Here is a 26,060-nt window from a genome sequence, read left to right as displayed (position 1 = left end):
ATTGGCCTTCTCTGCATGGCCTCTCTCAAGGAGGGAGTAGGGTGTATCTGGTAGGAAAAGTGATCCAATTATCATTATGAGTGCAGGGACAATGACAATGATATCTTTATATAAACACACAGAACAATGTACACACGATATTATATATTTTGTTATATCCTCTTAATCAAGTTAAACTCAAAAAGTTTCAAATTGATTCTACTCTTGTACATTAATGCATGTTGAACAAATGTTTAAATATGATTTTCTCGATTTACTTATTCTTGTATTCATTTTTTTTTTTTTTTTTATCTAATGTGAAACTCAAACCAAGGGCATTCTTAGTCCGAAAATTCGTAGGAACCCACGTCAGCCCTCTTTTTTCTCTGAGATGGACACCTCAGCTTTTACAACGATTCGGCAGAAAAAAACAAACAAACTCACGCCTAGTTTTGGGAACTGTTTGCGTAACAATACGTAGCAATACGAAATAAAAGAAAAAGATAAAAAAAAAACTTTCATCAAAACTCAAAACCATTAATTTATTAGGCAATATAACATGCTTCATGCTTGTATTTTCATTCCAGCCATATTACACAAAAAGCAAAAAACATTATCATATAAATAAAGGGGTGTACTCCATTCCCGTACTAATTTATTGTCAATAAATTCTTTTACTCCCAAATAAAATTCCTAATACAGTCACATTGAAAGTCGTAAACTTCCCCAATCTAGGGTTTACTCTACTATAATACTGATTCATTGTCGATAACTTGTATTACTCCCAGATAAAATTCCTAATACAGTCACAATAACTGTGTCATATAGCAATGCACTATAAATAAAGGATTATTATTCTCTAAAACCTCAATCTAGGGTCCACTTACTCTATTTAGTTACATAGTGCACAAATATAGTCATTGCATATACTAATATCTGGTACTATAAATGTCTAAATCACATAGTTCTTGAGCAACAACATGAAAAACTCCCTTGACATGTCTGTGAATCAAACTTGGGATAGCAAAATCCTTAAGCACTTTTTCTTTGATTTTTCTTAGCAAGACATACTTCAAGGCAACAACTCCTCACCTAATACAAACAAAGAACCACCTTAGCTAAGGTTAGAAAAGAATATCAAGTGTTAATAGTTTCTATAACATTCCATATTGCTTTTAAGTTTGAGGTTGCAACATCCAAACCATTGGACTTACTCTTATAGAATAGTGAAGAGTCTCACTTGGATAAATTGCAGTGTAAATTATAGTAAGAAAGATTATATATTGCAACGACCAAAATAATCAAAGCAAGTAATGGAAAAGAGCCATGCAACAACCAAAGAAACTATAAACCCTAAACTTAGCCATCTGAGTATCTGACTAATAAGTAATCAAGTTTAAGCTTTCATAGAAAGAGAACAAATATGTCTCTTTGACAGAGTATTATTGTCCTAATATCATAGTAAAATGGGTTCAAACTTTCATCGTGTAATTGAAGGGATTGTTAATATAAGGGCCGAAAAAGAAAAAGCCTTAGGTGGGGAAGATCGCAAGGTTGTCTTTCAACATCAACAGTTGCTTAGAAGCTCATATGGAACACTATAACTCATGGTATTTTCCGGCTATATAAACTCGAGGCATAAACTTTATAGGCCTCGAGTGATTCATAGGTTCCATACTTAGAAATTGTTCTTAATACAATAATATGATCTAGGTACTGTTGTCAACGACAAACTCACAACTCCACCAACTATCATTGAAAGATATCATATGAACTACCATTGCCTCATAACATGAGAATTATACCGTTATAGCCGCATAAAACTGTAGGATTACGGTTCAAACATGTACTTGCAATTATTGGCATTTACCTCGTACTTTATTTAACATTCAAAGGCCATTCATATAAACTTTTACACCATCTAACTAGTTTCCATCTCCAATGCCACAAATTTTCTCTTACACCTTTAGCTACAATAACCAACTACTCTTGAATCTCCAATTAAGGTATCAGTTGGTCATATAGACACTCATCTACATGAGTCAACCACTTAAACATCTCACTCAATACCTTCCAATGATAGTACCTCGTGGTCCTAACCGATATTGATACTCATCAACGCGAGTCAACCACTTCAACATAAGAATTAATACGTTTCACCATCTCCAAACTACCTTGTCATTGTAATTATTCTAATGCTAATATGTATCCAGTGGGTACGTATTAACTGTCTTTAATCAAATTATGGCACCACAGTGGTAATCTATTTGATTAATCATATATGAATCAAGGGTTTGCTTAGTTGATAGAAGGTATAGTAACAACATTGAAGCCTTCCCTTTTTTCTCTTCGCAATTTTTGTTTTTTTAGGTTTTTAAGAGAATAAAACTCGGGCTTACTGGTTCGAGGAGAAATCATTCTATGGAATAAAATAAAGGCATGCATTTGCTTTTTTTTTTTTTTTTTTTCCAAATCATGTGAAAAGTCTAAATAGATTGTCACAAAAGTACAAAGTAGACCTATTTTAGTGATATTTTGGTAAGAAGGAATGTAGATATTTTGAAAGCACGGTAACAAACTTTATATCGTCTAGATATCTTATTTGTATGATTGGGAGTCAAATTACCTGTGGCTCACATTTCGAAGGGTTAAGATGCATTGTATTCACAAAACATTCACCAATTTATTGTCATAGCCTACAAAATCAACACAAAAAATGAAAGTACTAATATCAAGTCATGTCTATTTCATGTAAACAACAACACAAAAGTGGTTTCCATGTAGTTCATATACACTTCAATAAGTTTTAAAAAAAGCCCCTTTGAATGGGTGTCTTAAGCCTAGAAAGACTTCTCTGCCAACAACCTAACTTCTTAGAATTCATCAGATGGTTTCTGTCCAGTAAAATTGTTAACATTACAACTTTGATTAGTTCCATGTGGAACAATGTTAGCATGTGGGTCTTGCTTTCTAGATATGAGACTCTGTGTGTTAATTATGACCCAATTTGGCGTTTGTGTGTTTCAATTTTCAGACTCGGGTCTTTTTTTTTTTTTTTTTTTTTTTTAAACAACTAGGGGTTTGGGTACCCCAACCTTTATATATTAATATTAAGTTCTCAAGTACAACTTTCCTTCTTTATCCCCTTTGATCAATTCACTAATTTTGTGATCCATGGGGGCATAAAGTACAAAGTTTAATTACATTCAATAATGGTATCTAGGTCCATAGTATGTAGCTTTGACATATAGTCTGCCACCTGGTTACCTTCCCTCAGAACATGTTTGAAATTTACTTCTTCAAACTTCCTTAGCTCTACATGTATCTGGGCCACTAAGTTGCAACAGTACCATGGTGGGTCTTCTTTTTTGGTCAGCATCTTCACCACTCTCATTGAGTCAGCTTGCACTTCCAATCTCATGATATTCATTGTTGCCACCCCTTTAAGCCCTTGAAGTACTCCCAACAGTTTTTGGTGTAAAACTGATAACTTCTTCGAGCTTCCAGTGAACGCCATTTGCACATCCCCATTCCAATTCCGCAATGCCCCTCTATAACCAGCTCTTCCATTTTGCAGTGATCCATCTGTATTTAAGGTCGGCATGTCAGTGGTAGGCTTCTCCCACTTTACCCACTTCTCTTCTCTCTGTTTGAAACTAACCCCAATGCCTAGTCTTGCCAACACCATTCTCATAGCCCCATCCTCCTTTACCTTATCCAGTGATTTCCCGATATACACTCTTATGTTGTTCAAAGCCTTGAAACTTACAGATTCAGTCGATAAGTATCTCTTCCTTTTGATACGCTAGTTCCTTTCATTCCATATAGCTTGTACAACTGCACAAGTTAAAGCCCTTAGAACTTCAGACGCCACTGACTTCCCCCTACATAGTCGCATAAGGTAATACCACTCATTATGTGAGGATCTTACTCTATCAGGTAACCCCATTGCTTTCTTTAACTCTTGCCAGACAACTTTTGAGTAAGGGCAATCAAAAAACAGATGAGCAGAGCTTTCTTCTTGTACATTACACAAACAACACTTTCTCAAACTCTTATGCCTTATCAATTGATGTAGTATCTTAAAATCAAATGAGAATAAAAAATTGTATATTTTGATTAGGAACATACTACAGTTAGAATTCTCCGTTTATGGGCCTATGGCTACAATTTAATCATTTGTTTCCTTCTATAACCAAATTTGCGCCATTTAGAGGAGAATCGAGTCTTAAATATTAGGCATCGGAAACCATCATTTGTTTCCCCTTAAATATTAGTAAACCATTCACCTGATTACAAAAGAGAAGATACTTTACAGGAAAATGCATAACAAATATTGGTAGAAAGCAACATTGACGTATCTTATAACATGGTGTATATAGTAAGACTATCTAGTATTTACCAAAAGAGAAAAGATTCGATCTCGAATTAGCCACCTAAGAAAATATTGTTTGCTAGACTTGTGGGGAAAACCCAGAAGCAATCAATTGCTCCAGCCCCAAAGAGAATTATTATATTGGCCTAGAGATTTACCCGTTATTTGATCCAGCATTATATCCACAAATTCCGCCTCCATATTTTACCCATTCTCTCATAGATCCATATTTTAAAATAAAATAACCATATTACAATCTCAACATAGCAATAGCAAGGGGCGGGAACCAACATTCAACAAACCACTTTTTACTTTCTAATGAGAACAATATGAAAAATTAAATGATAACAATCAAAAGACAAACTTGTTTCCTAGATTACATCCCGCTTATAAATTCAATTAATAATCTTACCTCGAACTGGAAGCAAAGTTCCAATGCAGTGTTTTGACAGACCGTAGCCATTCATAGCCTTAGATTTGATTCAATAATCCAAGAGTCGATTTGATAGTCAATTACAGTTGGAACTATAAGCTAGAAGAGGGTATAAAGAAGCTTTTGATTTGATGCGGGAGAATTCTCAGGGGTGAATCTCAATTTGAGCCAACAAAAGCAAACTCATTAAATTTACATAGAAGATCGGTCTTATTTCTGGTCAAGACCATTGGAGGGGCCCATTAAACCCTCTCACAAACGATATGTGGCCATACCTCCTTCACTATGCCACTTACTCTCTATGGTTGGTTTACAAACCAACGTCTGAAGTACAAACTAACTACATAGCAATTAAAAGTGTCGAAGTACAAACTATAATGTGGCCTACCAAACTAACTGCATATCAATGTGGGCTTCATAGATAATGAGTAAAGTTTTAAAGAAAGTCAGAAACAGAACAAAAAAAACAGAGAAATATGCTACAAAAAATGTAATATCAACTGTCTTTAATCAAACTAAGGCACCATAGTGGTAAACTATTTGATTAATCAGATATGAATCAAAGGTTTGCTTGGTTGATAGAATGTATAGTAACAACATTGAAGCCTTCCACTTTTTCTCTTCACAATTTGTTTTTTTAGGTTTTTAAGAGAATAAAACTCGAGCTTACTGGTTCAAAGAGAAATCCTTCTGTGGTTGCTAAGAGTAAACTAAAAATTCCTTTTTGTGAGAGAGTTTGGGGTGTTTCATGAAGGGTTGGGGTTTTGTTTTGTTTTTTGGGATTCTAATCACTTAAATACCCCCAACGTACAATTAAAATAAAATAAACCATTATTTGTATGATTGGGAGTCAAATTACCTGTGGCTCACATTCCGAAGGGTTCAGATGCATTATATTCACAAAATATTCACCAATTTATTGTCATAACCTACAAAATCGACACAAAAAATGAAAGTCCTAATATAAAGTCATGTCTATTTCATGTAAACAACAACACAGATGTGGTTTCCATGTAGTTCATCTACACTTCGATCAATAAGTTTTAAAACAAGCCCCTTTGAATGGGTGTTGTAAGCCTAGAAAGACTTCTCTGTCAACAACCTAACTTCTTAGAATTCATCACATGGTTTCCGTTCGGTAATGACAAAATGTGTGAATTCATTTAGAAAAGTTGGGTATTTTATTCACTATGGTATATCTAGAAGGGTCATTAATAGAACTAAAAGTCTTAACATTGCAACTTTGATTAGTTCCATGTAGAACAATGTTAGCATGTGGGTCTTGCACTCTAGATAGGAGACTAAGTGTGTTAATGATGACCCAATCTGGCACTTGTGTGTTTCAATTTTCAGACTAGGGTCTTGATTTCCCAATTTCTTATGCCTCATCAATTGATGTGGTATCTTAAAATCAAATGAGAATAAAAAATTGTATATTTTGATTAGGAACATACCACTGGGACTTTGATATTCCATTAGTTGTGGATGTCTTCTTCTATTCTCTTTTAGCACTTCTTCTATGTGGCTGTTGTTTGTACTTGCAGACATCATAATTATTCTATGACGCAAAATTTTAGACTATATATTCAATATATTATTTTGTAAGAATGTTTATCACGTGTGTAAAAAAAAACTATAAGCATTTGTGTACTCTAAATTTCAAAACTTAAATAAGTAATACTTCTGGGATACAAACCAAAAATGAAAAATATGCAAAATATGCATATGCGTTGTTTTGGATGTACCTGTTTCTCCATACTTCAAATCTTTCAAACGGTCCACCTGCTTGCGTTTCACCAAAATCTTCAATCACAGGGTCAATGTCAGCAGTAATGATGCCTTCCACTCTCATTTTTGTGGTAGAAATTTGAGAAGTAATCAGGCTAAAGATATTACTCTCTGCATAAAAAGACAATCTCAAATGAGATTCTAGTGGCTCAAATTTGCAAATGAGTGCCAAACCAAGTCTTACTCTGTTTTCATATTTTTTTATGGGGCACTCAAGAATATGATTGAATATGACTTCTGGGAGTCGAGTGAGGACTAATACATGTGCAACATGTCAACAAATGACTGCTCTATGTGATCATACAACTCTTTACTTGATGCATATGATCGGCGGTAAATAAAATTAACCATAGCACGTGTTTCATGACACAAAATATTGCATCTTTTTTTTGTGTGTGAGAGAGACTTTAAACTTCAATAATGTTAGTAAGGTTATTGCAATAGTCTGATTTACTTGATGAATGGAGAGCTTGAAGGGATGACCTTAGTTTAATTTTGGAAGAAGAATAAGAGAGAGAGTTTGAAAAGATGAATATTTTTTTGCAGAGTTGGGGGTGTTTTATACAATTGAAAAAAGAGTATGGAAAAAGGGGTTTTGTTTATTTTTTTTTTATCTATTTTGGGTTACGAACAATTGAAATCGGCAAAAAAAGGTATAGATTTACTTTTTTTATGCCAAATTATTATAAAATATGATGTGTCAGTCTCAGAGGAAAAAAGGGGGGACTGACGTGGATTCCTGAGAGCATTCTCAACTACTAAGTATTCATGGTCATTGATCAGTAAGAAAATGATTAACAATTATTACAAAAATGTTGTAGTTTGATTATCAATAGGGAGAATTAGTGATACCCCCACTTTCAAAGATGATTAGCAATACCCCCAACATTTCAGTTTCGGTCGGTCAAACGTTAGTTGACTTGGTCATATGACAGTCCTTTTTTCATTATGACAAAATTACCCCCATCACCTTTTAACTACAATTTTGCCACTAAAATCAAATCCCATTCCACTTAAGTGACTGCATCATGTGAGTCATTCATTTTTGCCCATGATCAACGATAAGCATCTTCTTTCTTTCACTATCTTCTCCTACACCTCCACCCACCTCCAGCATCCCGGACCACCACCAATTAAGGGGCATCAACAATTTTTGGAATTTTCATGTGTCGCCTCTAAAACCAACGACTAAATTAAAATAAAAACTAAAGTGTACAAGCATGTAAACGAAACATGTTTACAATCACTTATTTGATTCTAAAGTTGTTGATTCTCCACGATTCGCACCTCCATAACCACCAGATTCTAACCGTTTGATCATTTTCACATGCAAGAGTTGTCTAGATATCGCCACGTTAACAAAATTTGACATATAGCCCTTTGGAGTTTGGAGAAAGTGTCATGTCTCTTTTTATAAAGCTTGTTCATGTTCAATACTCGATTCCTAGAAATTAGTTTCTTCGAAAAGTACAAATCCCCAATGAAACTTTGGTCTTCCAAATGGTATGGAAAGTTTAAAACCTGAAAGTGGTTTGAAATGAGAAGATTGGTGAAAGTGTGAAACGCTGGTTTTCAGTTTCATAAAATTTGTATTTTGCTTTTGTATGTGGTTTGATCAATGATTTGTTCCCCCCTTTGTACATGTTGCACACTTGCCACCTTGACAAACATTTCATGCAGCACACATGGACACTTGTGCACCCAAGATATCAAGAATAATGTTTTTTCAATTCTTCACACACTAATTATTCTCATCCATTGGTTTTAGTTTTTCTAAATAGGTGGGTGGTGGTGGTGGGTTTGAATGTGGAAAAAGATGAAAAGAGAGAGAAGAAGAAAAACCACCATTAGATTTTTCAGAATATGGAAGACCAAGATCACCCAATGTGAAACTTTTGCTTTCAATCTATGTTTAGTCCTAACCGTTTCATCATTTCACATGAGTTCTCTAGATATTGCCACGTGTTAAGTGGTGATTATAGAGTGTTTCTACAGCAACTCACACTTTTGAACCGAATTTGTGAACACACTGACGTGGCAAGCAGAAAGACCTTGATTTTCAGTACTTCTTTGACCAATACACATGCACCCCTGCCTGATGAGTGCCACGTCAGTGTGTTCACAAATTCGGTTCAAAAGATTCGGTTGCTATAGAATTTTGGTATCACAAAAGTCATATTAAAAAAAAGTGGGGGTATCGCTAATTCACCCTTATCAATAAGCTTTCCACAATTCCACCCCTAATTGTTTTCTTCCTTGTGCCAGTGTCGACGCAAATGAGAAAAACCCTTTTTTTGAGCGGTATTTCGCACCTGAATATATCGGATGAAATATCGCGGCATCCAAGTTAATAAAAGGCAACTCGTCATTATTTCTTTAACCAAAAACTGGTATTGAAAGTAGCCTAATCCTAATTTCTCCAATTGTTACAATAAATAATCTCAGCTCTTCTTCTCCACCGTCCTCGCTTCTTTTCTACTACACTGTAAGTTTTTTTTTATTCTTTTTACTTTTTTTTATCTATTAATATTCAACTTGATCCGAACTAATTTAATCAAAATTGTTTTTTTTTTTTTTTTTTTTTTTTATTTTATTATAAGTTAAATTGAAAAGTTCACTTATTTGAATCTACGTATTCGGAACTTAAAATATCAACACTTTTTTCGTTTTTTGGAACGGTGTGGGCATTGGTGCATTGCTTGTTTTTTAAGGTCGTGGTCAAGATTATTCTGTTGATTGACTTTATTTATTCCGTGATTTGTTTGGATAGGCAGGGAGTGAGATGTCGAGATTTAGTGTCAGTGGGAAAGTAGTTCAGCAAGTAGATTTGCTGAAAAAGAGACAGGGGCCATGGCGTCTGGATGTGTGGCCGTTTGCCATTTTATATGTACTCTGGGTTGTAGCTGCACTTCCCGCCTTGGATTTTGTGGATGCTGCAATTATATTTGGTGTGATGGCTGCAGTTCACATTTTGGCTCTGCTTTTCACTGCTTGGTCAGTGGATTTTAGATGTTTTGTGCAGTATAGTAAGGTATGCAATTTACTGAACTGTGAAACACTATATATCTATATGCCATGTACCGTAATTCAATATATTGTATTTGTGATATGAAGATTTAAAGTCTATATTGACAAGTTAGGGTAAAATATTCATTGACAGGAAAAAAAGAGGTTAAAAGTTGTTAATTTCCGTTTTTGATGAGACAAATATTATTGATCGATAAAGGGGTAGATTGTAAAGCAAGTAGGTCAATATAAGAGTCAAGAGAACACAAATGCATCCAGAAAATCAAGGATTAAATTGACATAGGAACTGTCCTTTTGGTTACCTTTATAGATTTGAATCATTAATGGTATTTAGGTTTTCAATCAATATCATTATCATACCTGTTTATGACATGGAAGTTGTGAAATTCCATCTGAAAAGCAATACCTTGACTCATCTCTTATCATTTCTGTTATACATTATCTTCTTTAAAATAATTTTTCTCTTATATCGTTTAAAATTTTGTTGCAATTTCCTCAGGTTCTTTACTGTTGTCTTTTAGTATACCAAATTTGATGTTAGAAAATTTATGCGCTGAAGCAACTTTGTGACAGTCACTGTTGGTTACATTGTTTTTTCAGGTGAAGGAAATTTCCCAGGCAGATACCTGCAAAATAACTCCTGCAAAGTTCTCTGGATCTAAAGAAATTGTGGAACTTCATTTTCGCAAACCTGTGAGTTTGAGTGTCTATATCAATTATCAACTTTAGAGTCACTTTTGTGTTATATTGCGCCTTTGGTTGCTAGTGGTCTTTTTTTGTACCCCCAGTCATTTGGAATTTCAATATGGAAAATTTAACTATTTGCTTATTTTTCCTCTCTGCGTCACCGAGTTATTGCCCCATTTTTTTTTCATTGTAATGCTAGTAGGTTATGATTTGTTGAATAGATCTGCGTCTACATATGCAGGTCAGCTCAACTGCATTGACGGGAGATGTGGAGGAAATATATTTCGATTTCAGAAAGCAGCGTTTCATTTTTTCAAAGGAGGAAAAGACCTTTTGCAAACTTCCTTATCCTTCGAAGGAATCAATTGGATACTATCTCAAAAGTACCGGCCATGGGTCAGAAGCTAAGGTTGTTGCTGCTTTTGAGAAGTGGGGACGGAATGCGTAAGTTTCCTTTCCTTTCCTTTCCAACCCCCATTTTTCTCGTGTGTGTGGGTGTGACATTGTTAAATTATTGTCTATATCCATAATGAGCTCATCCTCCCAAATAGAAAACTCTAGTTCATTACCATGTGGGTCTCATGAATGAATTTCAAGAAGATGAAAAAAATCAGGTATCTTGACAGTTGACACTGTATATAAGTTTATAACTTGGGAGAATTTACTATTATTATTGATAGTATAAGAAAATGAGATTGCTAGAATTTGGAAGGTCTAAGAGCATCTTTAGGAGAGAAACCAAAAAACACCAAAATTTTGAACCAAACCAAACACCAAACCAAAAAAACACCAACCAACTTCAGGAGAAACATCAAATATTCGACATCAAATGACGCGGTTTTGGATAAACCGCGCCATATAGCCCATGCGGCTTTCTCAAAACCGCGCCACTGAAGCCCATCTTAAAAGCCCAAGCCCACGCGGTTTTCCAGAAACTGCGCGATGTGTCGCATATCAACTTTTTTCTTTTTTCTCTTTTCAAATCTCTCGCGCGGTTTTCACAAAACCACGTGATTGAAGCTCACACTCTAGCCCTAGCCCATGAGGTGTTCAAAAAACCGCGTGGTTTTTCCAAAACCGCGAGAGAGATTTGATACAGCACCAAAGCTGGAACCAAATTTTAGCCGATTTGGTGTTTGGTTTGGTGTTTTCATCAACATGTGTCTCTCCTAAAGATGAATCTCTCCTAAAGATGAAAAAACACTAAATTATTGGAAATTTGGTGTTTGATGCTAGGATAGTATCTCACCTAAAGATGCTCTAACCGACCTTTTATTTTGGTAAGTCCAGTGATTATTATTATTTGCTTTTTCTTCTGATCAGTGAAGATAGTAGTATATTAGAATAATCCAAAAGCATACTAAGTAGTAGGATGAGATATCGTACATAAAAATCCCATCACATTCTAAGCAAACAAAGGCATCAAATAGAAAAAAACATATAAAAAATCAATCCATGAATCACCTAATCTCTGCCCATGATGAGTCCCTTCTGAACACAAAAGACACAAAAATCAATCCATGTTATATCTCGCCAATCCTCCCAAATTTTCGATCTAAGGAATATGAATCTGACATACTCAAAGTCCCAGTTATTCTTACATTTTGAACAAGTCGTTGCTGATCAGCTCCTAACAAAGACAACCACTTACACAAGTAAAATACTAAAATGTACTGCATTAATGTCAAGTGATTATTAAGATGTCATAAATATTTTCTTTTATGCTGGTAATTATGTGAAGCCATGCTACTACTAATCCTACTATTATAAATTAACAATTCCTGTTTTATTAAGGCAAAAGGAAATAAAGAAAGAGTCACGGGATAGTTGTGTCAAGTGAGTGATGCTTTTGCTACCACAGGTTTTACATGTCTTTCTCTTGCAATGCCCTTGAATTAATTTGGTGAAAGTCGATGTTCTTTTCTCGGTTCATGATCGTATAAAAGTTGGTGAAGAAAGATAAAACCTCAGGTTATGGGAAAGTAAATACTGGAAATAGAAAAACAGGCTATTCATACCTGCCTTATGTTTTCCTCTCAGTTTCTAGCATTTCCTCTATAATTTTTTATTATCAACTTTCCTAACCTTTTTCTTACATAGCTGGAATGTACGTTTATTAAGTTATATTATATCGAGATAGTATATAAAAAAAACTAAGAAATATTGTATCCTTTAGATCTTTATCTGTTATAGCCACTCCTTTGCTGTTTCCAGCTTTTCCTGTACACCAGAGTTTATGTGTATTACCTTCCCTAGCAATCGTCTAATGTAACATTTGAATGCATGTTTTGAAAGTTTCTAACAATAGTTAGAATAGTTATTGGTTTGGCTTGCAATACATGCCTCGTTATGTGGATCCACGAGCATAATCGTTGCTCATGATGCATAAGCCATCCATCTTCATGTCTGTGCTTTGATAGATGTTATTGCAGGTAGTTGTTTCTGTTATTGAACCAAATTTTCCATTGTTGTTAACTCCTTTATTTTTTTTTTGAGATTATCTTATTAATGGCATTCCACTTGTTGCTTATTGGGCTCCTTTTTTTTTCCTGCAGTTTTGAATACCCACAACCCACGTTCCAAAAGTTGATGAAAGAGCATTGCATGGAGCCATTTTTCGTATTTCAGGTCAGGGAAGTTGTATTCTGTAAGTTTCTTGTGCTTGCATTTGGTTCAATTCTTATTACTCACTCGTGCATTTCTTCATACTTCTAGGTGTTCTGTGTCGGTCTCTGGTGTTTGGATGAATATTGGTACTATAGTTTGTTCACCCTATTCATGCTATTTTTGTTTGAATCAACAATGGCAAAGAGCCGGTTGAAAACATTGACGGAGCTTAGGCGTGTGAGAGTTGATAGTCAGACGCTGATGGTTCATCGCTGTGGAAAGTAAGTCCTCTCAATCTTAAATTCACTTGCCCATTTCTGACTATTGAAACTGATATATTCTTGTATAGATGGGTGAAGCTTTCCGGAACGGATCTTCTTCCAGGAGATGTTGTATCGATTGGGCGCTCTTCTGGTCCGAATGGGGACGATAAATCTGTACCAGCCGACATGCTCATATTAGCTGGGAGTGCAATTGTGAATGAAGCTATTCTCACCGGAGAGTCTACTCCTCAGTGGAAGGTGGGTTTCTTTTCTAGTAGCCATTCATCTTTATCTGAAATTCCACCAATACTGTGAAAAGTTTTGTTCTCAAGTAATTGATTCAACAAATTTCTGTGGGCTTGCGTTGATTTTGTTGGTTAATTGTCAAAATGAGAAATGAGTAGTAAGAGCAGATATCACATGATGGTTTCCAGCTGACTAAGAGTCTAAGATCCATGATCCCACATGTGATCTTACTAATATACTCTGTTATCATCCTTAACTGATTTAGTGAGTTGAGAAGTCATTACGAATATTGGTTAATTATTATTTATTTATTTATTTAATATAATTGGAGTGTAGAATAGCGCCACATAACTAATGTCTACTTGTTATATGCTTATGTGAAAACCGGGGATATTTGTCACAACTTCCATGTGCTAAACTTAACCGGCTGACTAACCCAATGCATTCTTACCTCAGTTTTTGCTGATTTTTAGATCTCAAATATGTGCTACGCTTGGTAGGGAAACTGCCCTACAGAATTGTCATAGTATATCAGTTAGGTAGGCTATCACTAGACTTACACTATCAGCATTTATATTTTTACACACTGACCATATCCTCCTAATGTGCGTATGATGATATTAGCTCAAGGTGTTTTAGTTGCATTTTGGAATTTGGTTACAAGAAACTACATGCAAAGGTGAAAAAATTAGATAGATTGAGGAAGGATTAAGTTCCAATTGGGACGCGGGAGGGATAAATAACCAAAGAATGGATCAGGCAGGATGATCATTGGATAGGATATACACTTCCTTATTGAGGATGCGGGTTGGAGTGCGAAATGTGAAATGGGAATTTGTAGAAGACGACGTCACAAAAGCAGATGACTTAGCACTAGCACATACATTTCTTAAACCAAGAGATGAGCACTTTTGGAGTAATGTAAACGCAAATGAGTTATTATTATTTATTGAATAAAGGAAGTTATTCTTGCAAAAGATTCTAAAGTGATGTCTGAAGAAGACCTCATCTCATTAAAGTATGAACTTATAAGAGAGGGATTAAGAGATAGTTTGTGATAGAAATATTGGAAAATGAGAATTCATATAAAGGAATGGTTGATGATGAATGTTTTCCAGGAAATTTCCATCATAGGTGCTGAGGGTTCTAAAATCTATCAAGTAGACATCTCATACCGCTTTAGGAATACACAATTTTTGAGGCAGTGGTAGATACTCTCTCACCCACAAATCCCGAATATGTTATTTATAATCTTTCCACTCTTTTCTGAATTGGTCGTTAGGGCCAGTTCATGGAAAATGATTCACATGGAGAGAGAAGTTTTTCATTTTATTTACTTATCTATAAGTACGATATTGATCTAATTTAGGATATTACATCAACATCCAACAACTTGGCAAGGCTAGTTCCAAGGACCTCGGTACTCTATCCCGATACACGTACACCCAACCTTATAATACACCCTAAATAGATACTTCTATAGATAATATTAATTAGTTTTCCTGTATCTGGGTATATTAAACCAGTCAACGCCAATTCCTATATGTTTGTGCCTTTGTGGCGTATGATTGTAAAGAAAGTTGCCTAACACTTCATATTTGAAGTGGGAATTATATAAGAAAATTCCTATTTTTGGGATTGCATTGTTGTATGGATCCTCTCAAAGGAAAATGTCAAGCTGTTTACTGATTGTCTGCAATAGAAGGGTGCTTGGGGAAGTGAATGACCGTTGAAAATAACGCTGTGATATCTTGGGAGTTGGGACCTTGGCTTGTGTTATCGTTTCATTGATTGGAACATACAAGGGTGGATTGAGATGACTCATGTACTTGATATTGTGCACCCTTGAGCAAGGATCCTATTTCCCTTCTTTTGCTACTGGCAGTGAAAGAAAGGTATTCATTAAACATACCGTTTTACCTTGCAGGACCTATTTTTAGGTTCTGTAGCGGTGTAGCCAATGGTTTTGTTTTGTTTTTTTCCCTAGCTGAACGTGTCATCCTTTTTCACTACAGTAATCAAAGTCATCTGTAGACCCATGGTTATTTCCATCTATTATATCCAAATCGTTAATATTCTTGAGGCACTGCCACCTGCCTCTGGTACGCAATTGGAGACAGTTCACCAGAAACTTATAGTGGGATTTCTCATATATATATATTATGTCTTTCCTCCTATTCTACATTACAATTTGAAACGTTGTAGTTTACTAAGAGAATTGCTGTATTATTTGAAAGCAAAGTGTTTCCATTTCTGGCCAATAAACAAGATGCTGTAGATTCTATTATTGGTTGGAAGATGTACAGTTGTATCTTAAAGATGATTAAAGTACATACATGTGTCTTCCAGGTTTCAATTATGGGTAGGGGAATTGAGGAAAAGTTATCAGCTAAGCGGGATAAGAGCCATGTTCTATTTGGTGGGACAAAAGTACTGCAGCATACTCCAGACAAGGTCTCTCTCTCTCTCTCTCTCTCTGTGGTTGTGGTCACACTGATTCGGTTTGTTATTGGTTTGACTTAGGCCTTTCCTATTAAAACCCCTGATGGCGGGTGCGTGGCTGTTGTGCTGCGAACTGGATTTGAGACGAGTCAAGGCAAACTAATGCGGACGATATTATTTTCTACTGAGAGGGTAATGTTTTATCAATTGAATGGTAATTTTGTACCAGTGGGTATGACTGGTACTGCTTTTTGAAATATTATTTTAATAGCTTAAGTCGTCTTTCAGGTGACTGCGAACAGCTGGGAAAGTGGGTTTTTCATTTTGTTCTTAGTTATATTTGCCATCATTGCCGCTGGTTACGTACTGAAGAAGGTAGGGTGGAGGTCTCTTTTCGACGTTTGTCCTATTGATGTATGTATCTTAGTTCATGTAATTTGATATGGGGAATATCACTGATATAGGGTCTAGAAGATCCAACAAGGAGCAGATACAAACTTTTCTTGAGTTGTTCATTGATCATTACATCTGTGATCCCCCCTGAGCTGCCAATGGAATTATCAATAGCTGTCAATACATCTTTAATTGCATTAGCACGGAGAGGGATATTCTGCACTGAGCCATTCCGAATTCCCTTTGCTGGGAAGGTCAGTAAGATCATCTTGGACATATCTTTTTTGTGATACTTATTCACTACATTTACAGGCTCTTGTCATTAAGCTTCTTGCTAAACTATGACTCTGTGAGTGCCTATGTATAAAATCATCCAGAGGTTTCATCTGGTGGGCCATGTCATGGCTGGGGGATCAACCCTCTTACAATTATAATAATTTGATAGTATGAATTGTCGTGTCTTAATTGAAAATGTGCATGCTTATGATGCTGACGAGACGATTTGTTTCATGTCAAGTTAGTTCCTGGACACAGACTATGGAACCGTAATCAGCATAAGAGTTTATCTGTAGGCTGCTTCATTGTAATTCGACGCACTTTTTTTGCAGGTGGACACATGTTGTTTTGATAAGACAGGAACTCTTACATCGGATGACATGGTAAGTCCGAAGTCTAAATTCCATTCTAGTATGGAGGCTATTAGAATATTACGATTCTGCATGTGATGAATTTCAATTGGATGCTTTATCAGGAGTTCCAGGGAGTAGTTGGGCTTTCTGACAATGTGGATTTAGAGGCAGATGTGGCAAAAATGCCTCTCCGCACTTTAGAAATTCTTGCAGCTTGTCATGCACTGGTGTTTGTGGACAACAAGTTAGTAAGTTTCTTGTTTTTTCCTGGCTCTGTGGTTTAGAAGTCTGGTTTAGCTTAAGAGTTACCAATGCCAATCTTGATTACGTGGTTTTGCTATTGCTGCTTAACATTACTATTCATACGCATGTAGGTTGACATATTGCTCTATTACATCTTTAACACGAAACTAGTTAAAAACTCTAACTGGTTGAATCACTTTCTTTAAGAGCCGTTGAATATTATTGCTGTGCTACATATCAAACTTCACAGTGGCTGAACGTTCTATCTGGTTGATCTATGTCCTTGATGATAATATGATATATGATACTTCATTTTACTATGTACATTTTGCTTTAGATTCCACTGTTTGAATCAATTATGATCGGTTCCCCTTGGAATACTTCCGCTGCACCTGTAATTTCTCCCTGCTTATATTCATTTTCAATTGTAGGTTGGTGATCCTCTTGAAAAGGCAGCAATAAAAGGCATTGAGTGGATTTATACATCTGATGAAAAGGCGATGCCCAAAAGGTATGGTGTAATTAGGTGTCACTACTACTCCGTTTTCTGTAGGTGAGCCATATGCATTTCTACTTGAGGCATTATCTACCATTTTATTCAACTGGTGTAGTATCGGGTTTTTTGCAGCACCAGTGACCTTATGGTGATTGCCCATTTGTCCTGTTCAACGAAAATCATATTCCTGGGATAGCATTATATAGAATTATGCAGTGTTTGTCTTGTTTCTTCAAATGTGCTTGATCTTGTTCTGTGTGGTTGATCTTGCATCAGTCAGCATTGGATGTGTCTTCTCGCCATGTTTTGAAATATGTAGTTAGTTTAGTTATTAATGTGATGCTTTAAGCAAAAAGAGATTCACTCTGCTTTCTTCTGAAGCTTGGCAAAGTGATCTCTTGAGCGCTTTTTTTGTTGATTTTATTTAGCCTATTGATATTGTGTTTTACCTACTAGTGTGTTTGTGGATCAAAAAGGAAAATTAGTAGGCTAAAAAGTGTTTTAAACACAATAAAAAGGCTTCCGTGAAGACACAATAAATTAGTAGGCTAAAAAGTGTTTTAAACTATTTTCCAAAAGTTTGTTGAGTTTTGTATTGTTATAGTTTCTTGTCAGTCTGTTCATGGGCTGTTATTTTTCTCAAGGTTTCATTGGGGCATTGATTGTAGCTAATCTGCTTTTTTCCTTTCCTCTGGACACAGGGGAGGGGGCAATGCTGTGCAGATTGTTCAAAGGCACCACTTTGCATCTCACTTGAAACGTATGGCAGCTGTTGTTCGTGTCAAGGATGACTTTTTCGCTTTTGTTAAGGTGTAGTTTTTATGTTCACAACTTCATTTTTACTATTACATTATTACTCTTCTTGCAAAGTTTGTTTCATATTAGTTACGGATATCTCTAACACGAAAATTTTCTTTTCTTATTTGTTAACTTATCTTGTCCGGGGGATATTTTATCTGGTGCTGTGCTATCGCTTTTTCTAACCTAAAGGTTCAGAAACCATGCTTATGCTACAGATAGATAGAGTAACATATATGGACATTTTATTCCCAAAACTTCGACTAGAGATTAAGGAAATGCTTTACTTCAGTAGCAGAAAACTTTTATATCCTCCCAAATTCTTGATGAAACTTTGTTATTTATTTTCTTGCTAGTATTTTTTTTGAAATTGGCAGAATGTATCCTAATGTAACTTTATACTGTTAATCGGCCTTCACCTGTTGAAGGTGGGAGTTATTCTGAATACCCTGTGGCCCAACTTCCCAAGATCAGTGAGCCACTGACTTCTACTACTCCATCTTACTGGTGATAATAAAGAAATAATTACTTCCCCCCCCCCTTCCCTCTCAATGATGAATATGCTACCATATATGCACTCGTCTATCTTTTGCACCCATCAAGAAATCTTACTTTACCTGCTTATGTGGGAAGGGTGGAAAAAGAATCATCTTGAGCTGCAATCTTTACTAGATGAATCTTATCATTGAGAAACACCTTTTATTCTTCTTTCAGGGTGCACCAGAAACTATTGGAGATAGGCTGACTGATTTACCATCTTCATATGTTGACACTTACAAGAAATATACACGCCAAGGGTCTAGGGTCTTGGCCCTTGCATATAAACCACTTCAGGAAATGTCGGTAAGGACTTCTTATATTTTGTTTCTCAGTAGGAATTCAAGATCCTATTTGGCATATGTTTGTTTTATTCAACCATTGTGAAATTGTTGGGACCCCCCAATTAGATATGCTGGGAAGTGGGAACCATTAGGTATAAGGGGATCATTATTATGCGGGATGATAGTTGTAGGGATCTATTTCATCAACCAAATCGTATGTATTTGTTTGCATAGTGTTCAGTATGCAGCTAACAGTTCCAAAGCTTTATTTGTTTTTCCCATTTATTGTTTCCTTTGTGGTTTTTGTGGTTTTCTCTACTTTGCGGTTTCTATAGAATTTGACATAAAAGTACAAAACTCACCATTATGGAAACAAATTCACAAAAATGTTAATGGTTTGGAGTGATCACGATTTTCCATTTCTTTTCCCAAATCTTGTGTAGACATGCGATGCTACAATCTTATTGAGGATTTCTTTCTATGCTTGAAAGACATTCTTATAATCCCCCAACACAAACAATCTCAGCGCTCCTTAATTCTTCTTTTCGTTTGTGCTCACCTAAACTTGTCATAAAATTCTGTCTAGTTCTGATCAAGTTCACTTGAATCTTCTTTTTGGTATTTAATTTTTCGCGATTGGTAGTTACAACCCGAGTTCACTTGACAAGAAGCAAATGTTTAACAAACGGCAACCTCTTTTGGAAAGTGAGAGGATGACAATGATTAAGAGTATCGTCGAATACCTGCCCTCTTTTCCTGCTCTTACTGGAGTGGCAAACAGTATGGAGGCATGCAGACTTCCCTTTGGGGTGGTTATTACAGTATTTGGACGATTCACCTATGTAATATGCAACTGTGTATTTTATGTTGGTTTTGAGTTCTGATTACATGATGTAGTACTGTAGTTATTTGAAGTATCTGGTACTTTGTACCATATATGAATTTTAATTGTTGGACTGGGATTGGTTTTTGATCATCTTGGGATGTTTCTTGGATATTTCTTCATGAATGGGGAGATTTTTTTTTTTTGGCTCGGTAAAGTGAAATTTCATTAATAAAGGAAAAGTAGGCTGAGAAGGCCTACATTACAAGAGAAAAACGAAAAATAAATATTTACAAGAACAGGGAGATTATATGGCACATTTGATGTATATCTTATCTTCTATGTAATATATGCCCATCTGTTTTGTTATGTTTGTTTGAGTTCTGATTACATCGCAGGTTAGCGAAGCTAGAAGCTTGGATAGAGATTATGTAGAGAGTGACCTTACATTTGCTGGTTTTGCGGTTAGTTTTAAATCTGAAAAATCTGTTTGTCTTTTTTTCTTTTCTTTATTTTCTTTGGGGGAAGCGTCTGGCTTGTGAGCTCTCATTTGGTCATTTGCAAATTAAACGAATTGGTTCTAGCTTTTGTGATTAATATAGTTTTGTCAATCTATATTTCAGGTTTTCAATTGTCCTATTAGAGCGGACTCGGCTTCAGTTTTATCTGAATTGAAAGGGTCTTCACATGATTTGGTAAGCTAGATACATGACTTCCTTGTTGAAGTGTTACAATATCAATATATTCAGTGTGTTTTTTCTCTTTTTTGTGGAGGAGTACGAGGAGACTCAATCTGTCATTCTTGGGGTTTTCTCCATTCCGGTTTCAATATTAGTCCAGGTTGTAGTAACTTATCATTAATTTTTCATGGTCATGTTTTGGATTGCCAATCAGTGGAGAGAAACCAATGACATGTATTGTAGAACCTCAGACGCTTGGACCACAGAAAAAGCGAGAACTTTGTTAAAATTAAGTTGGTGTTTTGGCTTAGTATGTTGTGCTATAGGGTTAAGGAGCTTTATATGTGATGTTTGACTATGGGAATAAGTATGGAATATGGATGTATAATGAGGAGTGATAGGTTTGCAGTATGGCAACTGTTGTCGCAGATAAGAAAAAGAAGTGAAGGAAAAAAGAAGTGAGAAGAAGGGAAAAAGAAGTGGAATAAAAAGGAAGTGAGAAGAAAGAAGAGAGCGTTGGAGAAATTTCATTCTTTGTGTAGTTACATTTGGAAGAAGATAGAAGAAAGGTGAAGAAGAGAAGTCATCTAAATCACGGTTTCGTATGTACTCAAGTTACGTTTGGGGTTATTTAAAAGATAGCTATTTTAAGCTGGTCTTGATAATATAATAACTATCATGTTAAAATGGATAAAATCAGCTTCTTCGAACATAGTCTATTAAGTATTGGCACAGAGAACGTCGTTTCCGTGCCAGTATCACTGGCTTTTTGTAATGTTTTTGATAATTTTTTGGAGAAGAAACGGAGGGGATTGTATAATATCTAAGTAACATGAGCACGACAATATTGAGAAGAAAAATGTATCGACATGTATGTGACACGTGCACGTGAAAATAGGGTGATAATCACGCCAAGAAAAATGATATTTCCTATTTGCAAAAAGTGTCGCAGGAGTTACGGTGATAATCAGTCAACTCCAAAAAAACCACAAGATTACATCTTTTAATTATCCCAACAGAAAGTAAGTTTAATTACTTAAAAAAAAATTATCCAAAATATCTGCTTAATTACTATTTTCCTAAATGTTGTTTTCAATTAGAACATTAAAATAATAATATTAGCAGCTCCTTGTCGGTGCTTTTTTAGGTTACCGAGTTGGATACTGCATATCCATGTCGGCCACCAACACTTGTATGTATGTCTATGTTACTTAGTTTGCATCTATATGCTTAGATTGCTGAATGGATAGCCTAAGGAATGTGTTGTTGGAGGCTGTATACTGCTTGTTTTCATCTTCACTTGTTATCTTGTCCTTACTTTTTCTTCGTGTGTGTGTGTGTGTGTGTATGGTTCGGGGTGCGAGGGGTGACAGATGGAAGCAAATGTTTTGCTCATAGTTGCTACTGTACTCCTGTGGTTGCAGTGTCTAAGACTTTTTTTAATGAACTTTGTTTTTTAATGTGTTTTTTTTTTCTGAGAAAATGATTTGCTCACTTTTCACGACTAGTTGTTACTAAACATGGCTGTCTGATGTTAGGTGATGATTACTGGTGATCAAGCTTTGACAGCTTGCCATGTTGCAAGTCAAGTTCATATAATATCAAAGCCAGCACTGATTCTAGTTCCAGCAAGAAATGGCGTAGGTTTTGAATGGATTTCCCCAGATGAGACGGAGATCTTACCATACAGGTATTATACCTCGGGGTTGTTCTGGACATTGGTTGTCATCGTTTGTTGTTCCTCAAGAGTCTGCCTACCTTATTTTCCATTATTATGATGTGATGTCACACGTTGACTTGACTTGAACCCCCAACACCCACACACACAGACACCCACCACCAACACCTACACCACACACACAGACACATACTTTTGTTATTTGTCTCTACCTTTATGAAGCTTAAGAAGAGCAATTGTTGACTAGTTATTAATTTTTCTCACATTTTATTTTTTTTATACTGCCAGTGAGAATGCAGTTGAAGCGTTATCCGATTCGCATGATCTCTGTATTGGTGGGGACTGTTTCGAAATGTTACAACAAACTGATTCTGTTCTACGAGTCATTCCTTATGTCAAGGTTGTTTCAGTTGAATTTGGTTGTAATAGGTAGCAGATTATTGCTTCATCCTATTGACAAGTTCTGCGGCAATAATTTCAGGTGTTTGCAAGGGTCGCTCCTGAGCAGAAGGAACTTATCATGACCACCTTTAAAATCGTTGGAAGGACGACATTGATGTGTGGAGATGGAACCAATGACGTTGGGGCTCTTAAACAGGTATTGTATTTCCTTCAAGTTCCACTTTAAGACAAAACTGTGGTAGAGCAGGGGGAGGCATAACGTGCCCCTTTTCTCATTGCAATAGATGCTGATATAAATTTTGTGGTTTGGTACTTAATAATTTGGATTACCTGGCACTTTTTCAGGCCCATGTAGGTGTTGCCCTTTTGAATGCTATCCCACCAGCTCAAACTGAAGATTCGAAGTCACGTACATCTAAACTTGAACCTAAGTCTGGTAAGTCAAAGAAACCAAAACCTGGATCGGACTCGTCAAGTTCAGGGGGAGCACCTGGTCTAAATGGAGATGGTCTTGCAAAAACCAGAATCAATACAAGAGCTGAGTCCAACAGCCCCTCAGGAAGTAACAAGCATCTAACAGCTGCAGAGAGACAGAAGCAGAAACTAAAGAAGATCATGGATGAAATGAATGAAGAAGGTGATGGTCGTGCCCCTCTTGTAAAGCTTGGCGATGCATCAATGGCATCACCCTTCACAGCAAAGCATGCATCTGTAGCCCCCACCACAGATATAATCCGCCAGGGACGTAGTACTCTTGTGACCACTCTCCAGATGTTCAAAATTCTTGGCCTCAATTGCCTTGCAACTGCTTACGTGCTCAGTGTAATGTATCTGGATGGTGTCAAGCTTGGGGATGTCCAGGCAACCATAAGTGGTGTCTTCACGGCAGCCTTTTTTCTTTTCATCTCTCATGCTCGACCTCTTCCTACCCTGTCAGCTTCCAGGCCCCATCCCAACATCTTCTGTGCTTACGTCTTTCTCTCTCTTCTTGGCCAGTTTGCAATTCACCTCTTTTTCTTGGTCTCTTCTGTCAACAAGGCTGCAGAACACATGCCAGAGGAGTGCATTGAGCCAGACTCTGAGTTTCACCCAAACCTAGTCAACACTGTTTCTTACATGGTAAACATGATGATTCAGGTCGCCACCTTTGCTGTGAACTATATGGGCCATCCGTTCAACCAGAGCATCCCAGAGAACAAGCCATTTTTTTATGCCTTGTTGGCAGCTGTAGGCTTCTTTACAGCTGTTACCTCTGATCTGTTTAGGGGCTTGAATGACTGGCTGAAGCTAGTGCCACTACCCGAACCATTACGAGGAAAGCTGCTATTGTGGGCTTTCCTTATGTTTGCAGGATGTTACAGTTGGGAAAGGTTTTTGAGGTGGGTATTCCCCGGCCGTACTTCAGGGCGGAAGAAACGGCCACAACAGGCAGAAGCTACTCTACAGAAGAAGCATGCCTGATATATCACAGAGAGGGACAGGGAACCTTATTACATTAGTCGATTCTTTGAGAAAATGGCAATTGCGACCTGAATAGGTGGACACAGTTTTTGTAGTTGCAAACTGCAATGAGAAAAAAAAAACAATGGTAATACGTGATGCAAGGGATTTAGCTGTTGAAGTGGGCCGTCGTTCTTTGTTGTGTATAATATTCCCTTGTTTAGCCGTTTTGTACCTGAAGATGGGAATTTTGGTATAATTATTTCCCTCATCTCACCAGTGAAACACAAAGTGGGTAAATTAAAAGGTTCAGGCGTATACTGTAGAATGAGTAAAAAAGATTTTCTGAGTTGAATCAAAACTAGAGCGGTGTATCTATTCCTTACACAAGACCAAATTATTTAGTTGATTACAGTCTTATAAGATTTCAACTCATTTGTGTGATTTTGGTGTTGACTGAATGTGTCTAAAACTGTTAGTTCAGTTCATCCTGCTAGGTAATTAATTGAAAGCTTGAAACTAAAGGCAACGTGGCGGGAGGAGGAAGGAAACTGCGGGGGCAGTGGTGAACAACAGAAATTAGTGGGGCCGGCCTGTTTATAAAAGGGTCCTATTACTGCCAGACCCCAATTTGTGTTGGGCGGACCTGTTCATACACCCCCAACCAAATACCAATAAACCGCAAACCCGGCAACCCCACAAACCCACACACACTCGATTTCCATTTCACGTTTCTGCTTCAAACCTCGATTGACCATAATCATCCCTTCTTTAACTTAGCCACAAATATCCTTTTCTTTCATTTTTTCACACATATTTTTAAAATTTAAACAACTCGTAAGCTTGCTTCTTCGGTTAAGATGTGATTTGATTAATGTGCATCCGAACAACCAAGATCCAATCATCCAACTAATCAACGATTTCACGCAGTCATTTTTTTCTTTAGTTATTCTTTTGTTTCCTTTAGTACTTTGGAAGAAGCACATATGATGGGAGTCAATTATCTCCATGAATATTTAGTGATTGATTGTGAGCTTCATTAGCATACATAAAAGACAAATACTATTTTGCTCATGACCCCATCATTTTATAGAAATTTGAACTCATTCAAAGGAAAGTTGGTGACTCAATTAAACTACCATCCATCTTGAATAAAATATTTTGCTTACAGTTGTGAACCTTTCTATCGAGCTTTGTATCTGTTGACGTCAATGCTATTAATCATCGAATGAAACCCCAATGGATTTGGCGGATAAACTCCAATATGGAGATTAAGGAAGGTCCGGTTGAAATCATGCGAATGCTAGGTATGAGGCAATGGAACTCAAAAGAACTGTTAGTGATATAAAGCATGAGGTGCATTCCGCGGCTTCCAGAATGCAAAGACCCACAAAAGAATGCGGTATTGCCAAAAGAGCTTAAAACACAACAAATTCTATAACCGTTGTCGCTGCTCTTTTTGCCTCTATAGCATTCATGGCTATATTCAATCTACCCGGTCAAGATACGATCTTTGGGAAAGCCAACATTGCCGACAATGTTGGGTTTCAAGTGTTTTGCTTTTAAATGCTACATCTCTGTTCATATCTCTAGTCATTCGGATACAATATGTCAACTGGAATATAAAAGTATATACCATCGATTGCAAAACTCTGAAGCATTCTTAAAACTGTTTCATTTCTAGAATTAAATAAATTTTCCAAACAAATACAATACGGACCATATAAAGATTACACCAATGATCATTTTTGCCGTTTTGAGTGTTTGATAAGCCAATCAATGACACTTATGTTGATCAAATCCTTGCATG

At 36.4% G+C, this 26,060-nt stretch overlaps 1 protein-coding gene across 2 annotated transcripts; it reads left to right on the top strand.

Annotated features, from left to right (window-relative positions):
- Window positions 1-8,919: 8,919 nt before the first annotated feature.
- PDR2 (phosphate deficiency response 2) lies at window positions 8,920-24,694 on the top strand. 2 transcript variants are annotated; one of them, XM_086570270.1, is made up of 22 exons: window positions 8,920-9,060; window positions 9,346-9,606; window positions 10,203-10,295; window positions 10,531-10,733; window positions 12,845-12,917; window positions 13,005-13,177; window positions 13,246-13,417; window positions 15,755-15,859; window positions 15,929-16,039; window positions 16,136-16,222; window positions 16,312-16,494; window positions 16,849-16,899; window positions 16,992-17,117; window positions 17,544-17,623; window positions 18,310-18,418; window positions 19,121-19,249; window positions 20,449-20,514; window positions 20,674-20,745; window positions 22,269-22,420; window positions 22,697-22,808; window positions 22,890-23,006; window positions 23,156-24,694. In XM_086570270.1, the coding sequence occupies exons 2-22, from the start codon at window positions 9,358-9,360 to the stop codon at window positions 24,269-24,271; spliced, it is 3,579 nt and encodes a 1,192-aa protein (XP_086426396.1). In that variant the 5' UTR covers window positions 8,920-9,060; window positions 9,346-9,357; the 3' UTR covers window positions 24,272-24,694. The 2 variants fall into 2 exon arrangements, with proteins under 2 accessions (XP_086426396.1, XP_086426397.1); XM_086570271.1 differs by having other exon boundaries at window positions 8,925-9,060; window positions 9,350-9,606.
- Window positions 24,695-26,060: the final 1,366 nt, after the last annotated feature.

The sequence above is a fragment of the Coptis chinensis genome, chromosome 7 (assembly GCF_015680905.1).
Source record: "Coptis chinensis isolate HL-2020 chromosome 7, ASM1568090v1, whole genome shotgun sequence".
Taxonomy (NCBI): domain Eukaryota; kingdom Viridiplantae; phylum Streptophyta; class Magnoliopsida; order Ranunculales; family Ranunculaceae; genus Coptis; species Coptis chinensis.
This window is presented reverse-complemented; position numbering and strand designations above follow the sequence as displayed.